The sequence below is a fragment of the Solenopsis invicta genome, chromosome 11 (assembly GCF_016802725.1).
Source record: "Solenopsis invicta isolate M01_SB chromosome 11, UNIL_Sinv_3.0, whole genome shotgun sequence".
In the NCBI taxonomy this organism is placed as follows: domain Eukaryota; kingdom Metazoa; phylum Arthropoda; class Insecta; order Hymenoptera; family Formicidae; genus Solenopsis; species Solenopsis invicta.
The window spans coordinates 10,724,400-10,741,882 of record NC_052674.1 but is presented as its reverse complement, the minus strand read 5'-3'; the positions used below and the strand labels follow the sequence as shown (position 1 = coordinate 10,741,882).

Here is a 17,483-nt window from a genome sequence, read left to right as displayed (position 1 = left end):
TCGGTCGTATCTCGAAACATTACCAAAAATATAAAAATTTTATAGAATATTCCAAGTATTACGTTTGAGTATCTGTGTAAAATTTGAACGCAAACCGCTTGTTGGTTCAAAAGTTTATTCTATTACAAATTGTAATATCTTGCTCGATATTTCTAAAATAAAATTCTCAATGCTAATTCCCATGCAGTTTTAGATATGCAACTGCACGCATAAATTACGCACAGTAATAGCAGAGCTATGCACGCAAGACTGAAACTTGTACTATGACGTATAAGACTATTATACATTACGTCTATTAAATGCTTTTTAATCGCCGTAGTTGTCACACGTTTATATGTTAGTAAAAAGATGAAATATCTACGAATTAAAGATACACGCGACGACACATTTTTAGGATAATTGATGACTTGAAAGTTACCTGTAAATTATATAAATAGATGTCCTCTTTTTTTTTCCATGCTTCAGAATAAAATATTGTAAACTCCGTCGTGAGGCGGTGTCTTGGTGAGAGTTGGAGATGACTAATTATCGAAAACTATAAAAATGTATGTATGATGCCTGACCCGTATATGGACCTCTTTGGAAACATTGAGTCTCATTCTACTGAATAAAAAAAAAAAGATAATGGCCCGTATTCAGAACGCTTATATGCTAAACATGTTTTTGTCATTTTAACCTCGTTTTATATCTAATAATTCGCAATTAAATTGTATCGTGATAACAAAAAAAATTAAAATATTAGATGTAAAACAAAGTTAAAAAAGTAACTATGACACAAGTGACAACTAAAAGAGTCATCCATTTAGAAGATAAAATTTTTGAATAAAAGATGCAGGTGGGCAGAGTGCGTGGGCTGCGTTATAAATCGAGCCACGTTCGGGCCAGGTACACCTCCTAGATCGAGTACATCTTCTTGCCAAAAAGACTTTACGATTTATGGAGCTTTACCTTATCTTATCGCGATCGGCACAAAACAATATTCCGCCTTTCGGAGAAGAGCGAAAAGCGCTAAGCAAGCGTTACGAATGTGGAATTAAAGTGCGGCACACGATCGCAGTGAAACGACGCCGGCGGTTGAGGCGTGGAACGAGGTGGCGATGATCGCGGGATCGCAAGGTTACGCGAGGGAAAGTCCACCTCGCGCATCACCCACACAATGCCGTTTCGCGCATTCCGATTCTCAAAGTGAAAGACCGAAGCCCCGACATTAAAAACGTCATACATATGGATAAAGCGTGCGCATATAAGCGCCGTGCGGATGCGATGATTGCGCACTCGCGCGGCCTCATCCAGCCCACAATGCAGCACATACGCACCGCAACTGCGAAAACGCGTGGAAAGCCGGTCTCGGTGCCGCGAGAAACCTGTACGTTCTCGAGAATAGCGAAGCTGGAAAGAAAGGTAAGAAATTTAGTAGCAGATTTAGGGCACCAGGGCCTCTATGTGCAGATGAAGTAAACGAATAATATATATTCCTGCTTTATAAGCAGGGATTAAGAACGAAATAGAAATTTTAACGAAACTTTTGTAATAATGAAACAAGAGAGAGAAACAAAAAATGAAACTTAATTTAAACTAAAATGCATTGACGGTGGATTAATTTTGTTTTAGCTAATGCAAATGGAAGGGAACATCTTCTGCATCATAACATATCATATAATTCTAATGACAGAATATTACATGAGTTGTAGATTATACACATGTATATACAACTAATAAATATTTAAATATTGTTCCCTCATAATTTTACAGCTGTGCTATTTTATGGCAGAACAAGGAAGTATCAAATTTTTTTCAACAAAATTTCTTTTGTAAGAGAGCGTTTTATAATCCCTATAAGCACGCAATATTCCTAGAATATTATACAATACAAAAATTCAAAATAATATTAAAATAATATTCCGAGAATATTATTCAATATTTTTTAATGTTTGTGGGACTATTTTATTAATGCTGCATGTTTATTTTTACATAACATTCGTGGTATATTATTTCAACATCCGCGGAATATTATAAGAATGTTCTACGAATATTGTGGTAAAAAATTAAATGTACATTATTATTCATAAAGTATTCATAAACTTTATAGTTATTACATTTAAAATTTATAATATTCTCGATAATTTAAAATATCGAAGTAAATAATATTATTCACTTTATATAATATTCGTATAATATTATCAGGAGTACACATAACTATTTTTTTATTAATATTTCAAGAAACATTATTTAATATTAAATAATATTATAGTGCTTGTAGGGACGATAAAAATGCCTTTTAACAAAACGAAATGACATCGGTTCGACCTGAAGAAATACATATTATTACGTAGCGTGAAATAGCTGACCTGACTTCGGGTTTCGGAATGCCGCGGTAAAGGGTACCTACTTCTCGTGCCCTGATCGAATCTCGGAGCAGACGGATCGAATACACACGGGCTTCAGTCCCCAGTCTAGGTATGGAAGAGGTGTGGTTACGATCGGAGCTGGTCGACCTCGTTTAGGACCGGTAAGAGCATAATACGAGTACGCCGCGTGGCGTCGCGCCGCCTCGACAAAAAGGAGCGAGCGTAAAATCGATTCTGCAACCGTTCAGTTGACCGTTCTGTATACTGCAAGCACACGACATTTTTTCGTTTCATACCGTTTTCTTACCGAAGTAGTGTTATATTTCGTCGTACGAAGGAGTGGGCGCGAATGTTCCCATTACGCTTCTGAGGCAAAACGGCCATTGTCTCGGAGCAACTCTAACTTACCTGAAAAAAAATTCCTCACTTTTCTCCGATGGGAGATTTTTTGACGGGATGAATGGTGCACCACTACGCGCGGTACAGCAACGCTGTGTGCCCTTGAAATTCGAAAGCGTGAGACCAGCTGTTCAGAGCAAGTTAAGAGCTAATCAGAGATAAACGTAGCGCTACGGAATTGCAGTTTTAAACAAAGGCGAACGGGAAATGTGTTTTACTCGACGGAACGTGTGCGGACTGTTACTTAAAGCATAAAATCGTATTGCTGTTCTCTTGCACGCTTCTATATTTACTTTGCTTCTTATAAACACTCTGCGTATGAGTTACTTTACAATTTGCGACGTTACACTGAAGTTTTCACGCCGCATCTGGATAATCTTTGGAAAAGTTTTTTTTTTTTTTTTTTTTTATCTTTTCAAAGGAGCCTCGTTACTGTATTGAAAACCAGATTTAGTATTTTGAAATGCAAAGTGCCTTGGGAGGGTGTACATTCAAGAATAGAATGGTTCCGGGTCATAAGCCGGAAACCGGTTTAAGTTCGGCCCTGGTGCGAACTCCATCACCTTCGGCTTCAACAAGCACACGTGTGTTTATGTACTGCGATAACTAGAATACGAATCCGAGAAAGGAAAGTATACGTAGCATACAAATTCGTCTTTGTCGCTCGATATTTATTTATTCGCAGGGCACGGAAGAGGAAAATGTCTCGCGACGCGACATCGAAATGTGACGCCATTCGTTGTAGACATCCTGTTCTCTATTTAGCTACGGCAGGAAGTAGACAATGCGAGCGTCTCTTCTCATTTTTCACGCGATTATGTGAAACGCCTGTACGTTCGCGTCTCTCGTTCGGAGCTGGATGACCCAAATGAAATATTCGAGCAAATGAAGAGATCTCGGTTACAATCCGAGTGTAAAAGAGGGAAAAAGAAGTGTACATCGAAATTGCTAATGTTCAAATGCATCTAATTCGATAAACGTAGCTGTGCTAAAGTGCATGGCGACGTGCATTGTCGTCGATGGCATTTCAATTGTCGCCATTTAGTGTCTCTTACGTTACATCATCATCAAAGATACTTTTAATGCTATTGGGAATAAGAATTGAAACGTATAACGGCGCGCTATCGGTTTAACAAATAAATCCGCGAAAGAGTGTTCTGAATTAATTTTACAACCTGTCAAAAGTCTCTGAATAATTTTCAAAAGGAAATTTGCGATCTCATCGTAATCATGATTTTCTAATTTCATTGAACGAAAAGTATCAAAGTTGTTATCCTGTTTCTGAAGAATAGCACGATATAATGTTTTGCACAATTGTAATATAATTTTATTTTACTCGGAATAGCAATGAGTACCTATGAAACGTAGATTATCTGAAGCTATCATAAATCATAAACGCGAAAGAATGAATTCAACACGATCGTCTTTATTCGCATGATGCAGGCGGCACGCTAATAGCGTGAAAAAACGGCCGTTAATCATGCGACAACGGTTCCCAACGCGCGGTTTACTGTTAGACGGGGATTACTTGGTTCGACATGATGCATAAAGTTGAGTGCGATTCTTGCAGCTGCAGCGTATTTCACTTGGAAGATTCGCAAATTGCGTAGTGAAAATTGATTTGCTTTTGCGAATGATAATTTTAATATTATAATATTATAGTCAACTTTAATTTTGATAAAAAGCTGTGGCACGTTTAAAAAATTATTAATTCTTAAAAGGCGAGAGTATTTCAAGAAGCATATATGATAAAAATGTAAACTGTAAGATGAAAAGAATAATGTTGCTGCATTATGAGTGGAAAGTGATGAGCATTATGAACAACATTAAGTCATGATAATTTCACGCTCAGTTACAGAGCCCTGCTATCTCTAATTTGAATTTACGGTAGCGTTTCTCAAAAAGTTATTATTATCATAATTATGAATATGTTAAAGTAATTCTGCAATCTTCCATATATTTCCTAATAAAAATATAGATGCTTTTCTTGCAAATGTTTTATTTTACATAAAAGACTGAAACAAGAAGATAATCGCCCAGTTGTGACGGTCTGCTTCCGAGCGATGTCTCATGTGAAATGATGTAATCCGTGCTCTTAATGCGTCTCGAATGACTAGTACCAGCTACTTATTACCTCGCTCTTGACCCATTAAAGCCTTTTGCCTCTCGAGTGCTCTCGAACGACGTTGTACCCTGCGATCTTGGACGAACGGTCCACCTCTCTCTCTCTCTCTCTCTCTCTCTGCTTTCTGCTCTCTTCCAGTAATTCATCGTCCGTGCCCCCATCGAAAATTCCCAGACGTCGGTCTTACGGTTGTTAGGGGCGAGTTTAATGCCCGCAATCAAGCGGCAGGCTAACAGTAATTATTGCAGTACGACGAAAAGAATGCGAATCGCGCCGTAGCGGAATCCGCATGGATCTCTCGCTCTCGTGATCGCGGAAGTCCTCGCTGTTACTCTCTCCCGTTCTTTGCGCCGGCGTTTGTAGTGCGCACTCCGGCTTGTGCCTGTGCGAGGACGCAGGTACGTCTAACTGTGGCTGATAGTCTCCCTCGTTTCTCCTGCATATGTTGGCATTATCGCCGTTACCGTGAGAAGTAACGTGAGACGAGCGCCAACAATTATTATTTATTTCGCGACACACTAAGCACTTTTCTTCGCACGGGATGATTCACCGGATCTACCTCGCCGTACACCTTATCACTTTGTTATTTCCACGAAGGTGGACTAAGCAAATAATGTCACTTGGTGACTTACGAGTCCATCGATCGATTATTTGGATTATTCATTGACGGTTAATCATTCTTCGTGGTAAGAGTGTGGTGAAACTTACAAATACGAGATATCTAATAAGGAAATCTAAACTTCTCGTAGATCGTAGATTGATATTGAATGATGTTCTTGATTAAAATTTAAATTTTAATAAGTGAAATTTATTTGCTTGTACTTTAATTAATTTCTCTTCTCTTGGACAATTTTGAGATCAATCTGAAGTTATCTTCAAATCGTGTAATTAAATTTCTCTTTAAATGATTTAAAAGAAAATTCGTCTAAAGAGATATTTATATATTTATATATAATTATAAAACTTTTTGTTAGAAAATCTTTTAAGAACTTAAGCATCTTTCTTAAAACAAAAAGTCTCACGGCAAATAACAAAGCCGCGAGACTGCTTTCTGCCTTCTCCAGGAGTACTGTAGGGTTAAGGCCTTCGAGTGTTGCAATATGTAAAATTCATTGGCATTGAACCTCGCCTTGTTCCTTCGTCTGCCATGTCTTGGCGCGCCACGCTACGCGTCATCTCAATGGAATGAGAAGTCCCGACAAGGTCTGCCTCTGTAACCGAAGAAGAAAGGAACTTTGTGGCGACCCAGACGATCCCATGTAAAAATACAGGGGGATTATCCCTTTTCTCAGAATACGCTGTTGCGTAGATACGGGATTAATTTACAATAATCTCCGAGCGGCATAACAGCTACACGGATAATTACTGTATACAGCTATGCGATAATTGTTAATTTATAATAATTGCAAAGCGGCACAAATTTATAGATAATCGGAGTCATCAAATGAAAGATTTGTGCCTTCTAAGCTAAGTTAACGTTTTGCCTGTTTAAAGTAATGAGAAAGAGAAAAAGAAAGAGAAATAAGTATCCATTATAATGAAAATTTTAAGCAAGAAAGCTACTTATAAATATATAATAAATCAGTTTTAATTAATTATGTACATAAAATTTTTGTGTTAATTTACAACATTAATAAAGCATCATACATTTTGTGAACAACTTTAATTTATTCAAGAAATTCATCAAATTTATTCATTTTGACCTAAAATGTAAAAAAGAATTCAATGTAGTATTTTCTATCTGTAATTTCATTTACCTCGATTAAGAATTTTCTTTTCAAATTAAATTTAAAAACTTTCGCTCTAAAAATTGAGACGAAAGATATTTAATTAAAAAAATATTTACAAACTTTTAAATTGAATTCTTTTTGAAAAATACTTAAAAAGAAGAAAATTATAAATCTTCCATCTCGGACTATTTTTATTCCTCTGAAACGACGCAAAAATAATTTTCTAATAATAAATTTACACAAAGATACATAATCAAATATCTACATAATTTTTCCATATCAAAGAAGTTAAAAATATTGTAAAATTTTTGAAATTTGTAAAGTTTATTTGAAATAAATAAAATAAAATATTTCAGTCGAAGGTGTAAACATATTCCGAACATGACACCCTCGAGCGTTTGTCTACCCGGACCTTTTGAACCTCAACTAATCGAAATAACAACCTTGAAGTTCCTATTGCTTTGTCGCGAGAATTACGCTCGCCTCGATGCCAAAGCACGAAATGCAATTCAATCTTTTTCCCTGCCCTTTTTTTCTTCTCTTTTAAAATAGTACGAATGGTACGAATTGATGAAGGATTCTTTCCCGATTTTCTTAAAAGAGAGGCATTGAGCCTGGTATTCGGCCATGAAGCACGTTCTCGATAGTCAATCCAAATTTTTACGTGACCGCGTCGTAAACTTTTCACGTGCACGAAAGGCGCGGACAGGAACGCGAGAGACGTAACGGATCAACGAGATCGGCAACGGTACTTCGTGCCTGGTCTGCGCGTACTCGCAAGTCCTGCATGCTAATGGGACGTCATCGTGGACGTCGTTATGCGACTCTTTTCGTCCTCGATGATATCCTTCGTTCCGGTGTGTCGCGCACGCGATTTTTCCTGAGATTAATATCTAAATGATGGGGGAGAGAGAGGGTTCTCGCAACTTCTGCAATAGACAGCGAATATTTGTCAATAGCGAGAGGATGATTCGAGAAGTTCCCGCAACGTCGTTGCTCCCTGAAGTGATGTTGTCTTCTCTCCGCACGGAAACAATAGCGAGCGGCTTTTCGCGAAGCGCAATTTAAAAATGGAAACGGTTTAAGAAATATCTAGTGGATATGTGCACAAAGCGAAATGAATTCTTGTGTTTCTGTGTACTGAAGACAAGAGCTTGGTATTAATAATTTAGCTTTGGTGAAATAATTTTAATTAAATGTTTGTGTGCGGTTAATATAATCAAATATTTAGTAATATTTAGTAATCATGTTAATAGTGACCAATCGATTATTAAACGCTTACTAAACATTACTGAATATTTGATTATATTAACTGAGTGTTTAATTGAAACTATTCACCAAGGCTTAGTAACTGTCACGTAGGATTGATTATGTTATCGGTGTATTAGAAAGACTGGTCGACTCTCGTTCTCGACTCCCTGCGTAGAAAGAAAAATATCGCGATGGCACAATATTCTTACGTATTACTTGCTAATAATGGGCACGGGCTAGGCCATCGTTGTTGCAAATAAAGCCGAGACCGGAAGTGAGGCAATTACTCAGCCGGTCGGGCAGCAGCTCCAGTCAATTGTCCCGATTGTATTCCCGCGGTAGCCGCACTGTCGACGCTGAGGACAGGAAAATGTACTCACTCGTTTCGTTTTGGTTTCTAACGATCTTCCAACGTAATCGCTCGTTAACAGCCGCGCGTCATCGTGAAGCGAATTTTTAGGGAGCGGCTATCGATTGACCGTAATGATGTTTTCTTTTGAAAAGAACGATGTTCGGAAAATTTAAAAAAAAAATTTTTGAGTACAAGAGAGTTAAAAATTCTGGACAAATTGATTTTACACGTAAGTATATTTTCACGGTTTTACGTAAATTACACGTCTTTTCGGAATGAAATAAATTTGGAGCGTTCGTTTGCCGCGCGTGCACAGTGCACCGTTGATCGTGGCACCGGCTGAAGAATCGAATCGATTACTATTTCATCTGTTTCCTTTCAGGGTGATGATGTAACGGGACTTTCGCTGTCGCTGTCGCGGTGAGGCAACAATGTCCGCACAATGCAATCGCTTCGTGCAAAACGCCTGGAAGAAGGAGCTCTGCTCGAACTGTTTCAAACCGAGGGAGGAACATGCGCCGGCTGACGATGTCTTGCGACTGAACGTCGAAAAGGCTTCCACGAATCTGAAGATTGATCATCTTCAAGTGCAGGTACTGGCTTGGTCTTAATATTGCATTTAAATATAGTTCCACAGTTTTTTTTTTTATTAATAATCAAATTAAATGCATCAATTATGTAAAAAATGCCTGTATACTTTGTTTACATATGTATTGACACACTTATACATATGTTTATTATTTTCTTTCTATATGATTTAGATTGCTTATCGTTGAGCTCAATTTATACGAGACGCACTAATTAATATTTTACTTAAAAAAAAAACGATACATGTATTAGTATGCTAAGTTATTCAACATTTTATACGAAGATAACACTCTCTTCCGTCGTTAAAGTAGCACTAAAAAAAAAACTCGTTTTTCAAGTTATTTGTATATCTCGTAACATTCAATTAATGGAACGTAACCATTGCCGATCGAGGCGATTAAATGTTTCCGGTTTGTTTCGTTACGTCGCGACAGAGGCATCACGTATCAATTGGAGAATCAACCGATCGAATAACCTTGCAGAGTATCCTCCGCGGCAAAACGATTTGTCGGAAAGACCAACGGAAGAAAAACGTCGGTTTCCCCGAGTCTCTCACCGAGGTAATCGGCTATGGTGGCGACGACTTCTCCGACGGCGAGGAGGACAGGGACGGGGCTCAGGCCGATTCCTCCGCGAAAGCGGAGGATCTGGTGCCGGACAGCGAGGAGGAGCGCGCGTTATTCGATCTGACCCGCGCGAACACGAACTTCAATACGGTCACCGCGAATTTGAACGTCGCGAACGTCGAGAGCAACGGTTCGCACGACACGGCCAAGTCGTCGTCGTCGACGACGTCGCCCGGCAAGTCCTTCGCCTCGTTGATGCTGGGTAGGATACAGAGAGACGCCGATGGCAGGAAAACGACTCTCTTGGTGTCCGTAACGCCCTTCGGCGGAGACGAGTCCGTACCCACCGCCAGAAGGCCGACCGATCGAAAGATCAACACGAGTAATTTGCAAACCAGTCCGTTCAGAGTGAAACCCAGCGATGGTGGATCGCCGGATAACACTGCCGAAGTAAGTGTAACGAGGGAACGTCATAAAATCAATTCTATATCGCGGAGAATATCTCGTATTTAATCAGGTTATTTAAATTCAAGTTGGGTATCTCGATTCTGATCGTATAAACGAAACATTGAATATTAGCCAATTATTATTGTCGCCGTATGTATTTTATGTGTACAAAAGTAATTAATATTCAAAACGACATTGAAACGAATATGATATTGCAATTTTTCATAGTATCTGATATATTTTTTAAACAATGATAATTATTAAATGGATGATTCTTACATTCACCATTAAAAAAATCTAATCCAGTAAGATATTTTTTCAGATAGAAATGTTACAAAGTGTTTGATACTATAATCGCGAAAATCAGGTCATTTTACGAACTTGAATCTTGCTTTTACAATAGACATTTGTACATCGAATGTTAAAGGTCGCAAAGAAACTCAATGGACTAGAGCGGAAGAAGGCCGAAGAGCAAGAACAAAAGTCGCCCTTGGAACTAGGGAAGATCGTAGATATGCCGTTGATCACCTCTTCCAATATGATTTCCATCATGCGGAGGGAGATCACGATGGATACTGCCAACGTAGACGCGATGAAGACAGCGGAAACGGCGGCGCAGAAATACTCGTCCGTCTGTAAAATTGACAAGAGGAACGCCACAAACGTTCCTCTCAACACCGTTTCAGCGGCAAAGAAGACTGAAATCGTGGAAACTTCGTCGAGGATGCCCGCGCAATCCGCGCCGAGTAACGACGCGGGAGAGAACGTGAAGCGGATGGCGACAGGTAAAAGCGAGTGCACGAAGCAAGACGAAGGGAAGGAAGAGAGCGCCGAAGTCACCACGTTGACGTCGCTGAAGAACGAGGAAACGCCAGAGGGCGATCGTTCGATAAACGTCGGCGACAGGAGTGTCAACGGCGTCGGCAACGGCGAGGAAGTTCCGTCGTCGCAAGTGCGCGAGGTCGAGGGAGAATGCGAGGGCGCGGAGCGGAAGAAATTCTGCTTCGACAGCAGCCGCGAGCTCGCGGGCGAACCGGACGGCAAAGCGGACGAGGAGGAAGTGACGGAGCCGCCGGCGTTGCCCACGAGTCCGCCGCCGATTATAACCACGGAACCGAGGCCCTCTTTTCTCCATGGTAACGTTAATATTGACTCGAAGGTGAAGCCCGTCGTACCGCAGAAACCGGCGACCTTTCCAGCAAAGGCGAGCCCGCACGATGGCCTGCTCGCCCTGAGAAAAATTCCGAATGGCGATTACGTATTACCACCTCCGTCGGTCCAGACCGTCGCTAGTAGACCCGTGCAGAATTTAGGTGAGTCCCACAATTTATTGATATAATTAAAACAATATAAAATTTCTGTTTGCGCACTTCCTTTTTTAAACGTGTATATTTAATAATTTGTGAAATAGAATTGTATATCGCGTGTTGCACTCAGATTCTTGTTTGCTGTTTTTTTGTTGTTGTTTGCTTTTAAAATTTTAAGATTCTTTATTTTTTTGTTCGTTTAACAAGAAACGATGAATATCGATTAAATCACTTGTGTTAATAATTTTAAATGTTTATCACGTTTTATTCAGTCTAATGTAGCAACAAACATTCTTAAAAGATTACTTTTAATTATTATATTCTACCGAAATTTTCTAAAATTTACTATTTGAGAACGAAGGAGGAATTATATATCACACACAGATTTTATTTTAGTTAAAATTAATTTGTCAAAAAAACAAAACAAAACAAATTGCAGTTGTATAATAAATATCGCACAATGAAAATATAATAATAAAATAATAAATAAATAAAAAGATTCTCTTATACCTTAAGTCGCGTCTTTGGACTTTTGGAAGAGTTTTCTTACGCAGTTTTAACATCATTACGATGCGTGCTACTATCTCTTTCTAGGTACGCAGGATATGAGCTCTCGATGTTCAACGAAGAAGAACGTTACGAACGAGATTTTATCGGAGCCCGATCAAGTCCCGTCAACCGTCACGGCTCAAAACTCGGAATCTGGAGAGCAAGCAAAACCTCCATCAAAATCCGTTCTCCCGTCGTTCACTTCCGTAACCGCACCGCCAGTCTTGTCAAGAAATTATATGATGAGTAACGAAGAAATAGACGAGAATATCGTGTTAGACGAGGAGTTTCCGGAAATTATTCCAGTTTCCATCTCCACGATGGAGCTCGTGCGTTCGCCGAACAAGAGAAGGATGGCTCCACGACCGCCGGAGTCCGCGGAGGAACTCCTGCCAGTCTCCTCTCTGTTCGCCAGGAATCCGGGAGCGAATTTAAAGTCCGATTCCCCGGTGGTTCGCGAGAAAGAGAAGCGAGAAAGATCATCGTCGTGTAGTCCGAAGTTCCGCAAGGCGGTCTGCGATCTGCCGGATCCGACGAACGAGAGCGCCAAGCAGCCGGTCGAGTGCGTGGCTAGGAGAACGATATCTCTGTCGCAGGACAGCCTGACGACGGAGAAGGAGGTGCGGGAGGAAAAGAAGAGGGGCAGGAACCGAAAAGGTTTTTCCCTGAAGAGGTTTCTGAGAATGGGCACGAGGAAGGACATGGACGTGTTCGCCGGCCAAATGTCGGGCGCGAAGACCGACGAGATACCGTCGACGCCGCAACCGAAACCGCGATTAGAAATAATCCATCCGTTGGAGTTGGATGGTGCCGCGGTCGAGGTCGTGGGGAATGACAGGATCACTGCCAGGATGGGCGAGGACCAGACGGATTTCTGCGGTATCAAAAACGACGACACGAGGACGGCGCGGTTTCCTCCACCGATCGCGGGTGAGTAAGAATTTCTTCCAACTTTGACAAAGTTTCAAACATTGTCGTTTAAAATTATTAAGAAATGCGGAAGCATCTTGTGTAAAAAAAAAATATATATATATATACACGTATACATGTATATAAATGTATTTATGTTACTGTTACAGCGAGACCGGGGAAACCACCCCCGCCGCCGAGAAACCAATCCCTCGAGGATTGGTCGAGGCTGGACTCGGCGAACAAACCAGTCAGACCGCCGCCACCTCGCGCGGAGATCAAATTGAACGTCGCCTCTTCGAGAAACGACAAGACGTCGAAAGCCACTTGGAGGCCAACCGCCGCGACGACCTCGGATTCAATTTACGCGAATCTGGGTAAGTTCAGGCCCATACAGTGTAACTGAGTTAATCGTCGCGACTATTCTCGATGTTAACAGCCATACTCACACGAATCCTCACGCCAGCCGCTTTTTAAAAACGGGAGAGACGCCACTTTGCTTGCGTGGGTACAGCGACCGAGCCACGTGGTGATGCTTAACTTGCATCCTGGGAGGGAGGGAGGGAAGGGGGAAGGGAGGAATTTACGATTTTTCACTTAACGAATCGCACGCGATTAGACTCTGCGCGTCGCGCAGGTTGGCCGGGTTGTACAAAATCGGAGTTTTAAAATATGACAATATATAGAGACAGTAGTTTAGATGGGTGCAATTTTCGATGACTATCCCGGTAGCGAGAACGCGACATTTTCTATAAGGTGCAGAAGGATTTGCATAAATCCTGATGAAATTAAAATTATTCTTGAAAAGTCACAATATTCTGTGATACGTGTTACATCGATAATAATAATAATATTTCGTAACATTTGCCGAAAGAACTTATTCCTATTCTTTTGGACGAGACTTGGCTGTCGAGCACCGGTATCGTTTCACGTAACGTAATATTAAGCTAATACTGATTGAAGGCTTATAGCTTTTTACTCTTGAGACATGACTGCTTTCGCAACGCAGGTTCCCGCGATAGGGTTATAATATAAAGTTTGAGAATGGCTGGTTAAATAAAATGCTATTTGTGCTATTTGTTGTACTCGTCGACAAAATGCTCCTTGTAAGAGTGCAAAAGAGACTCTGTAATCGAACATTTGTATCTGATGAATAAACGTATATTGTTTAAAAAAAAAAAAAGTAATTTAGAATCTTGTTCTTTCGATCACTTAGTTCTCCCGGTCATTCTCTCGTTCTTTTCGATCGCGCAGACTCACGTATGCCGTACGGTACGTAATCTCCCCGATGCTGTGGCTTGTTCGTTGCACCTCCGCATCTCTCTATCTCCTCCTTCTCTCATTATCGCGAACAACAACGGCGACGGCGTCGCGTCGGCATAAGCGCGATTATTCAAGCGTAAAGCGCGCGCGCGCATATCCGTGTTCACGTCTCTCTCCGTTTTCTTCCTCCTCCTCTCTTTTTTTTTCTCTCCTCTTTCTGCAGTGGTTACGTAACGGTGCGTACCACGAGCAACGTTAGTCGAGGACTCCTCTAACCGTCGCTGGGTGCAACTAACGCCGCACGCATTGCATGAGCTGTAATCGGCATTTCGTACGGAGTTTGATAAATTTAATTAAGAATTAGTTATGTTTGCATCAATGTAGCTAAACTGAGTTTAACTCACTCTCTACCTTTTCTAATTCTTAGATTTAGAAGAAAAATTAGAAGAAATTTACAATATTAGAAATTAGAATTAAAAAAGGGGGGTCTAGTTTAAAGTTAAGCTACGTTGATGTAAACGGACCTTAGACATTATGTATACGCTTGTAAATCCGAAGATCCCCGCTCACACGTAGAAATAGAAAGAAAGTCACGTATGACGATCCCGATGCCCGTTTCTCGCTTGTCGCGTGACAGACGTTGCTCGAAAGCTTCAACATCGTAAGGAAAGATATTCTCGCATGATCCACATATTAGCGCCGTCAACGCTTGGCCGCTCATGAAATCGGGTTCAGATCAGAGACCATATCAGAGATCACCTGGACATTAAAAGAGAATAGTCCGTGCATAGCGATTAGTGCACACGCGTGGAACAATGGGTGAACTAACGTTCGTTGTATCGCCACACACACCTGAAATTTGACTTTGCGTCGCGCGGACGTTCCTCCAGTACCCTAGTGCGTTAGGCGAACTAGCTAGCCCGGATAGCTAGCCCGTTTCGTCGATATGCCTTGTGTCTTGTGGTACTAACCCGTGGCGCTTGACGATGGCGGATCGTGCCTGCAGCAGCGGAGGATGTTACAGGTGAGGTGCGCAGTGCCCTGGCACCCTCGAAACCCCAAAGAACCGCCAGCCTGAGGGACCGAGCGATCTCCCAACCCGTCCCGAAAAGGGCATCGGCCGAGGATCAGCACCGAGACTACAACGGGCTCACTGCTGCACGACCCACCTCCGACTCGCCGGTAAGAGAGGCTCTCTCCCTCAAATTTCTCCAGCTAAATTTTGCGACGGATCTAGATGACGTACGAATATTGGCGAATGCGAATTGGACTGTAGCGTAAAAATGTTTGCGATGAGCAATATTCACACGCTAAATCCACAGCGTTCTTTGTACGCAGACAAATGCTTATAGATCTCGGGAAAGGTAAACAGTGAAAACAAGATAATTGCTGTACTTGTCACCGCATGATTTGTCACCGCATGATTTCCTGTGCGAAGTCTTTATCGTCAGGTTGCGGAAAGAGCAAACGAAAGAGAGATCAAACTATAATAATTATTTTGGGAATTTCTGTGTATAATTGATATCATAGTCAACGTTAAATATTTGTCGAAAGTATGTTATCTTTCCTGTTTCTCTATTGATTACGATAGAAAAAAAATGTAACAGAATACTAGAGTCACTCCGACAATTGGAAGAGAATTGGGGAAAAAATTTCTAGAAGTACGAGAACAAATCCGAGTATATACATGTTATGTCGTTTGGAACCTTCTTAACGCGAGCGCGACTTATTGTTAGCAGTACAACGATTACTTGCATTTCAACAGACATCCAACGACAGTCACGTATACGAGTGTCTCTCAAGTTCGCCCGAGTGCGATTCGAATCTCGAGCTGCGGCACGGAAGCGGAAACGGATTCCGCGCCGCGTGCAAGAGAAAGTCCGACAGCAGCGCAATGATCGGGGAGTCGAAGGTCCATCATCAACCCTCGTTTGCGAGGTCGATCTCGCTGCCGTATTGCGGCAGCGAGACCGAGAGCGAGCTTTACGCGCCGTATACTTTCTACACCGGCGACGAGGTACGTGTAGTTCGTGCTCTCCCATTTTGTTCCCGTTAAACGGAACCCTTTTTAATCGAGCGTCTATTAACTCAGGGCGCCGAGGAGGATCAGGATTGGAAAAACACGGACGACGAGCCCAGGATGGGCCGCTTGAGGCAACGCCGGGGGCGCACCGTCGTTCATCGAAGCCTCGAGGATAATTACGGCGCGGTGGTTGTGGCGAATCACGAAGCGCTCGCCCAATTTCTCGAGCAGGTATATTAGTTTTATATTATTATTTACTGTTGCATATTCTTGTTTACGTGCACATGCCTGTACGCGTACAAACGCGTTTCTTGTCGTTCTCCCTTGCACACGTAGTAGAGGTTTTATTATCTCAATTTGTAATCGTGTCAGTTTTGTACCTTACTACAGACTTCAGAAGGTAATTTCTCTCAATGAAAGGTACATGAAATGTTTCGAGAATAATTCCACTTGTTACGCGAGCAATAAAATGTGATTGTTTTTTTTACCGTTACAATTTTTTTTTTTTTTTTTAGGAAAATCAAACCGTTCAATTTCCGCCAAGTCTGCGCGCGCTTAAGAACGCGAATCTTCTATTGAAGCACTTTAATGTCGACGCTCAGTCGTCAGTCTCCATCGGCAGAAGAATATTTTGCCCGGCGACGTGGAATGATCAAAATGTCACTCTTTGCATAGCATTCGATTTAGCTATGCCTATGCCACAAAAAGATTTTTATTTGACTCCCGTAATAGAATTTGTAGACAAGGTGCCGAAAGAGATAATCGAGAAGGTCCAGCCGTCCGCGAAAGAAGATGTCGAAGGTAGTAGACGTCGAATTCCGCAACTAAAAGACGTGAAAAAATATAGACGCATATTTATAACAATAATCTCTCCGTTTTAGCGACAATTTCGGTTCTCCCGTGTCTACACGTCACCACCATACAATCGTTCGGAGCGATGTCGAGGGACATAAACGGCGAGGGTGCGAGCAGAGAGGCGTCGTTCGTCCTTCTTCAACTGGTCAACGCTCTGAAGAGCCTTCAAGCACGCGGGATCGAAGACGCCAGCAGATCTCTGAGCGACGTTGTACTCTGCAGAGAGGACGTTTATTATCGGCTGTACCTCCTACCAGGGTTAGCATTTTCTCTCGGGATGACAAGTTGACGTAGTATAATAATCGCACGGGCCTCCGCAGTCCCGTTATTCAACGTTTAACTTCCGTTTTGCAGAAGGTTAAACATAGACCCGAGCGACGAGCCCGGCGAGGAACGGGTCTCCCTATGCGAGTGCGCTTTAATAGCGCTGCAACAGTTGCATCTGACGAGCGAACTACCTCTGATACAGGATTTACTGATACGCGAGAAAGCGGTCACCCTCTCGCAGGTGAGAGCTTATTTCTATTTCGATTCCGATTCGCGAGGCACACGTATGGCGTCCGTAAATCTTCGCAATTCAATTGCAGGTTCATTTTGTCATACATAATTCTTTTTTAATTATTAAATTTATATGCTTTTTTAAACCGAGCTTTGCTTCACAAAGAATAGTAGCAAAGGTAAGGTGGCACAATTTTTTTGTGTATCTGTTGTTATTGTTTGATTTTTCTATTTATAATTTAATTCAATTTCCAACGGTTGTATCTTTCGGAT

General features: G+C 41.5%; 1 protein-coding gene across 6 annotated transcripts in view; it reads left to right on the top strand.

Annotated features, from left to right (window-relative positions):
* The window catches only part of LOC105200249, a 65,144-nt gene that overhangs the window by 46,765 nt on the left and 896 nt on the right, over window positions 1-17,483 (top strand). For 2 of the 6 annotated variants that reach the window (XM_039455133.1, XM_039455132.1), the window contains 11 exons: window positions 8,588-8,798; window positions 9,228-9,809; window positions 10,234-11,119; window positions 11,708-12,592; window positions 12,742-12,948; window positions 14,841-15,016; window positions 15,600-15,851; window positions 15,927-16,088; window positions 16,373-16,658; window positions 16,739-16,970; window positions 17,067-17,220. In XM_039455133.1, coding sequence (XP_039311067.1) covers window positions 8,637-8,798; window positions 9,228-9,809; window positions 10,234-11,119; window positions 11,708-12,592; window positions 12,742-12,948; window positions 14,841-15,016; window positions 15,600-15,851; window positions 15,927-16,088; window positions 16,373-16,658; window positions 16,739-16,970; window positions 17,067-17,220 — 3,984 coding nt within the window. In that variant the 5' untranslated portion in view covers window positions 8,588-8,636. Of the gene's footprint in view, window positions 1-2,227; window positions 2,510-6,682; window positions 8,435-8,587; window positions 8,799-9,227; window positions 9,810-10,233; window positions 11,120-11,707; window positions 12,593-12,741; window positions 12,949-14,840; window positions 15,017-15,599; window positions 15,852-15,926; window positions 16,089-16,372; window positions 16,659-16,738; window positions 16,971-17,066; window positions 17,221-17,483 lie in introns of those variants that run through there. The other 4 variants (XM_039455135.1, XM_039455134.1, XM_039455136.1 and 1 more) reach the window with 4 other exon arrangements.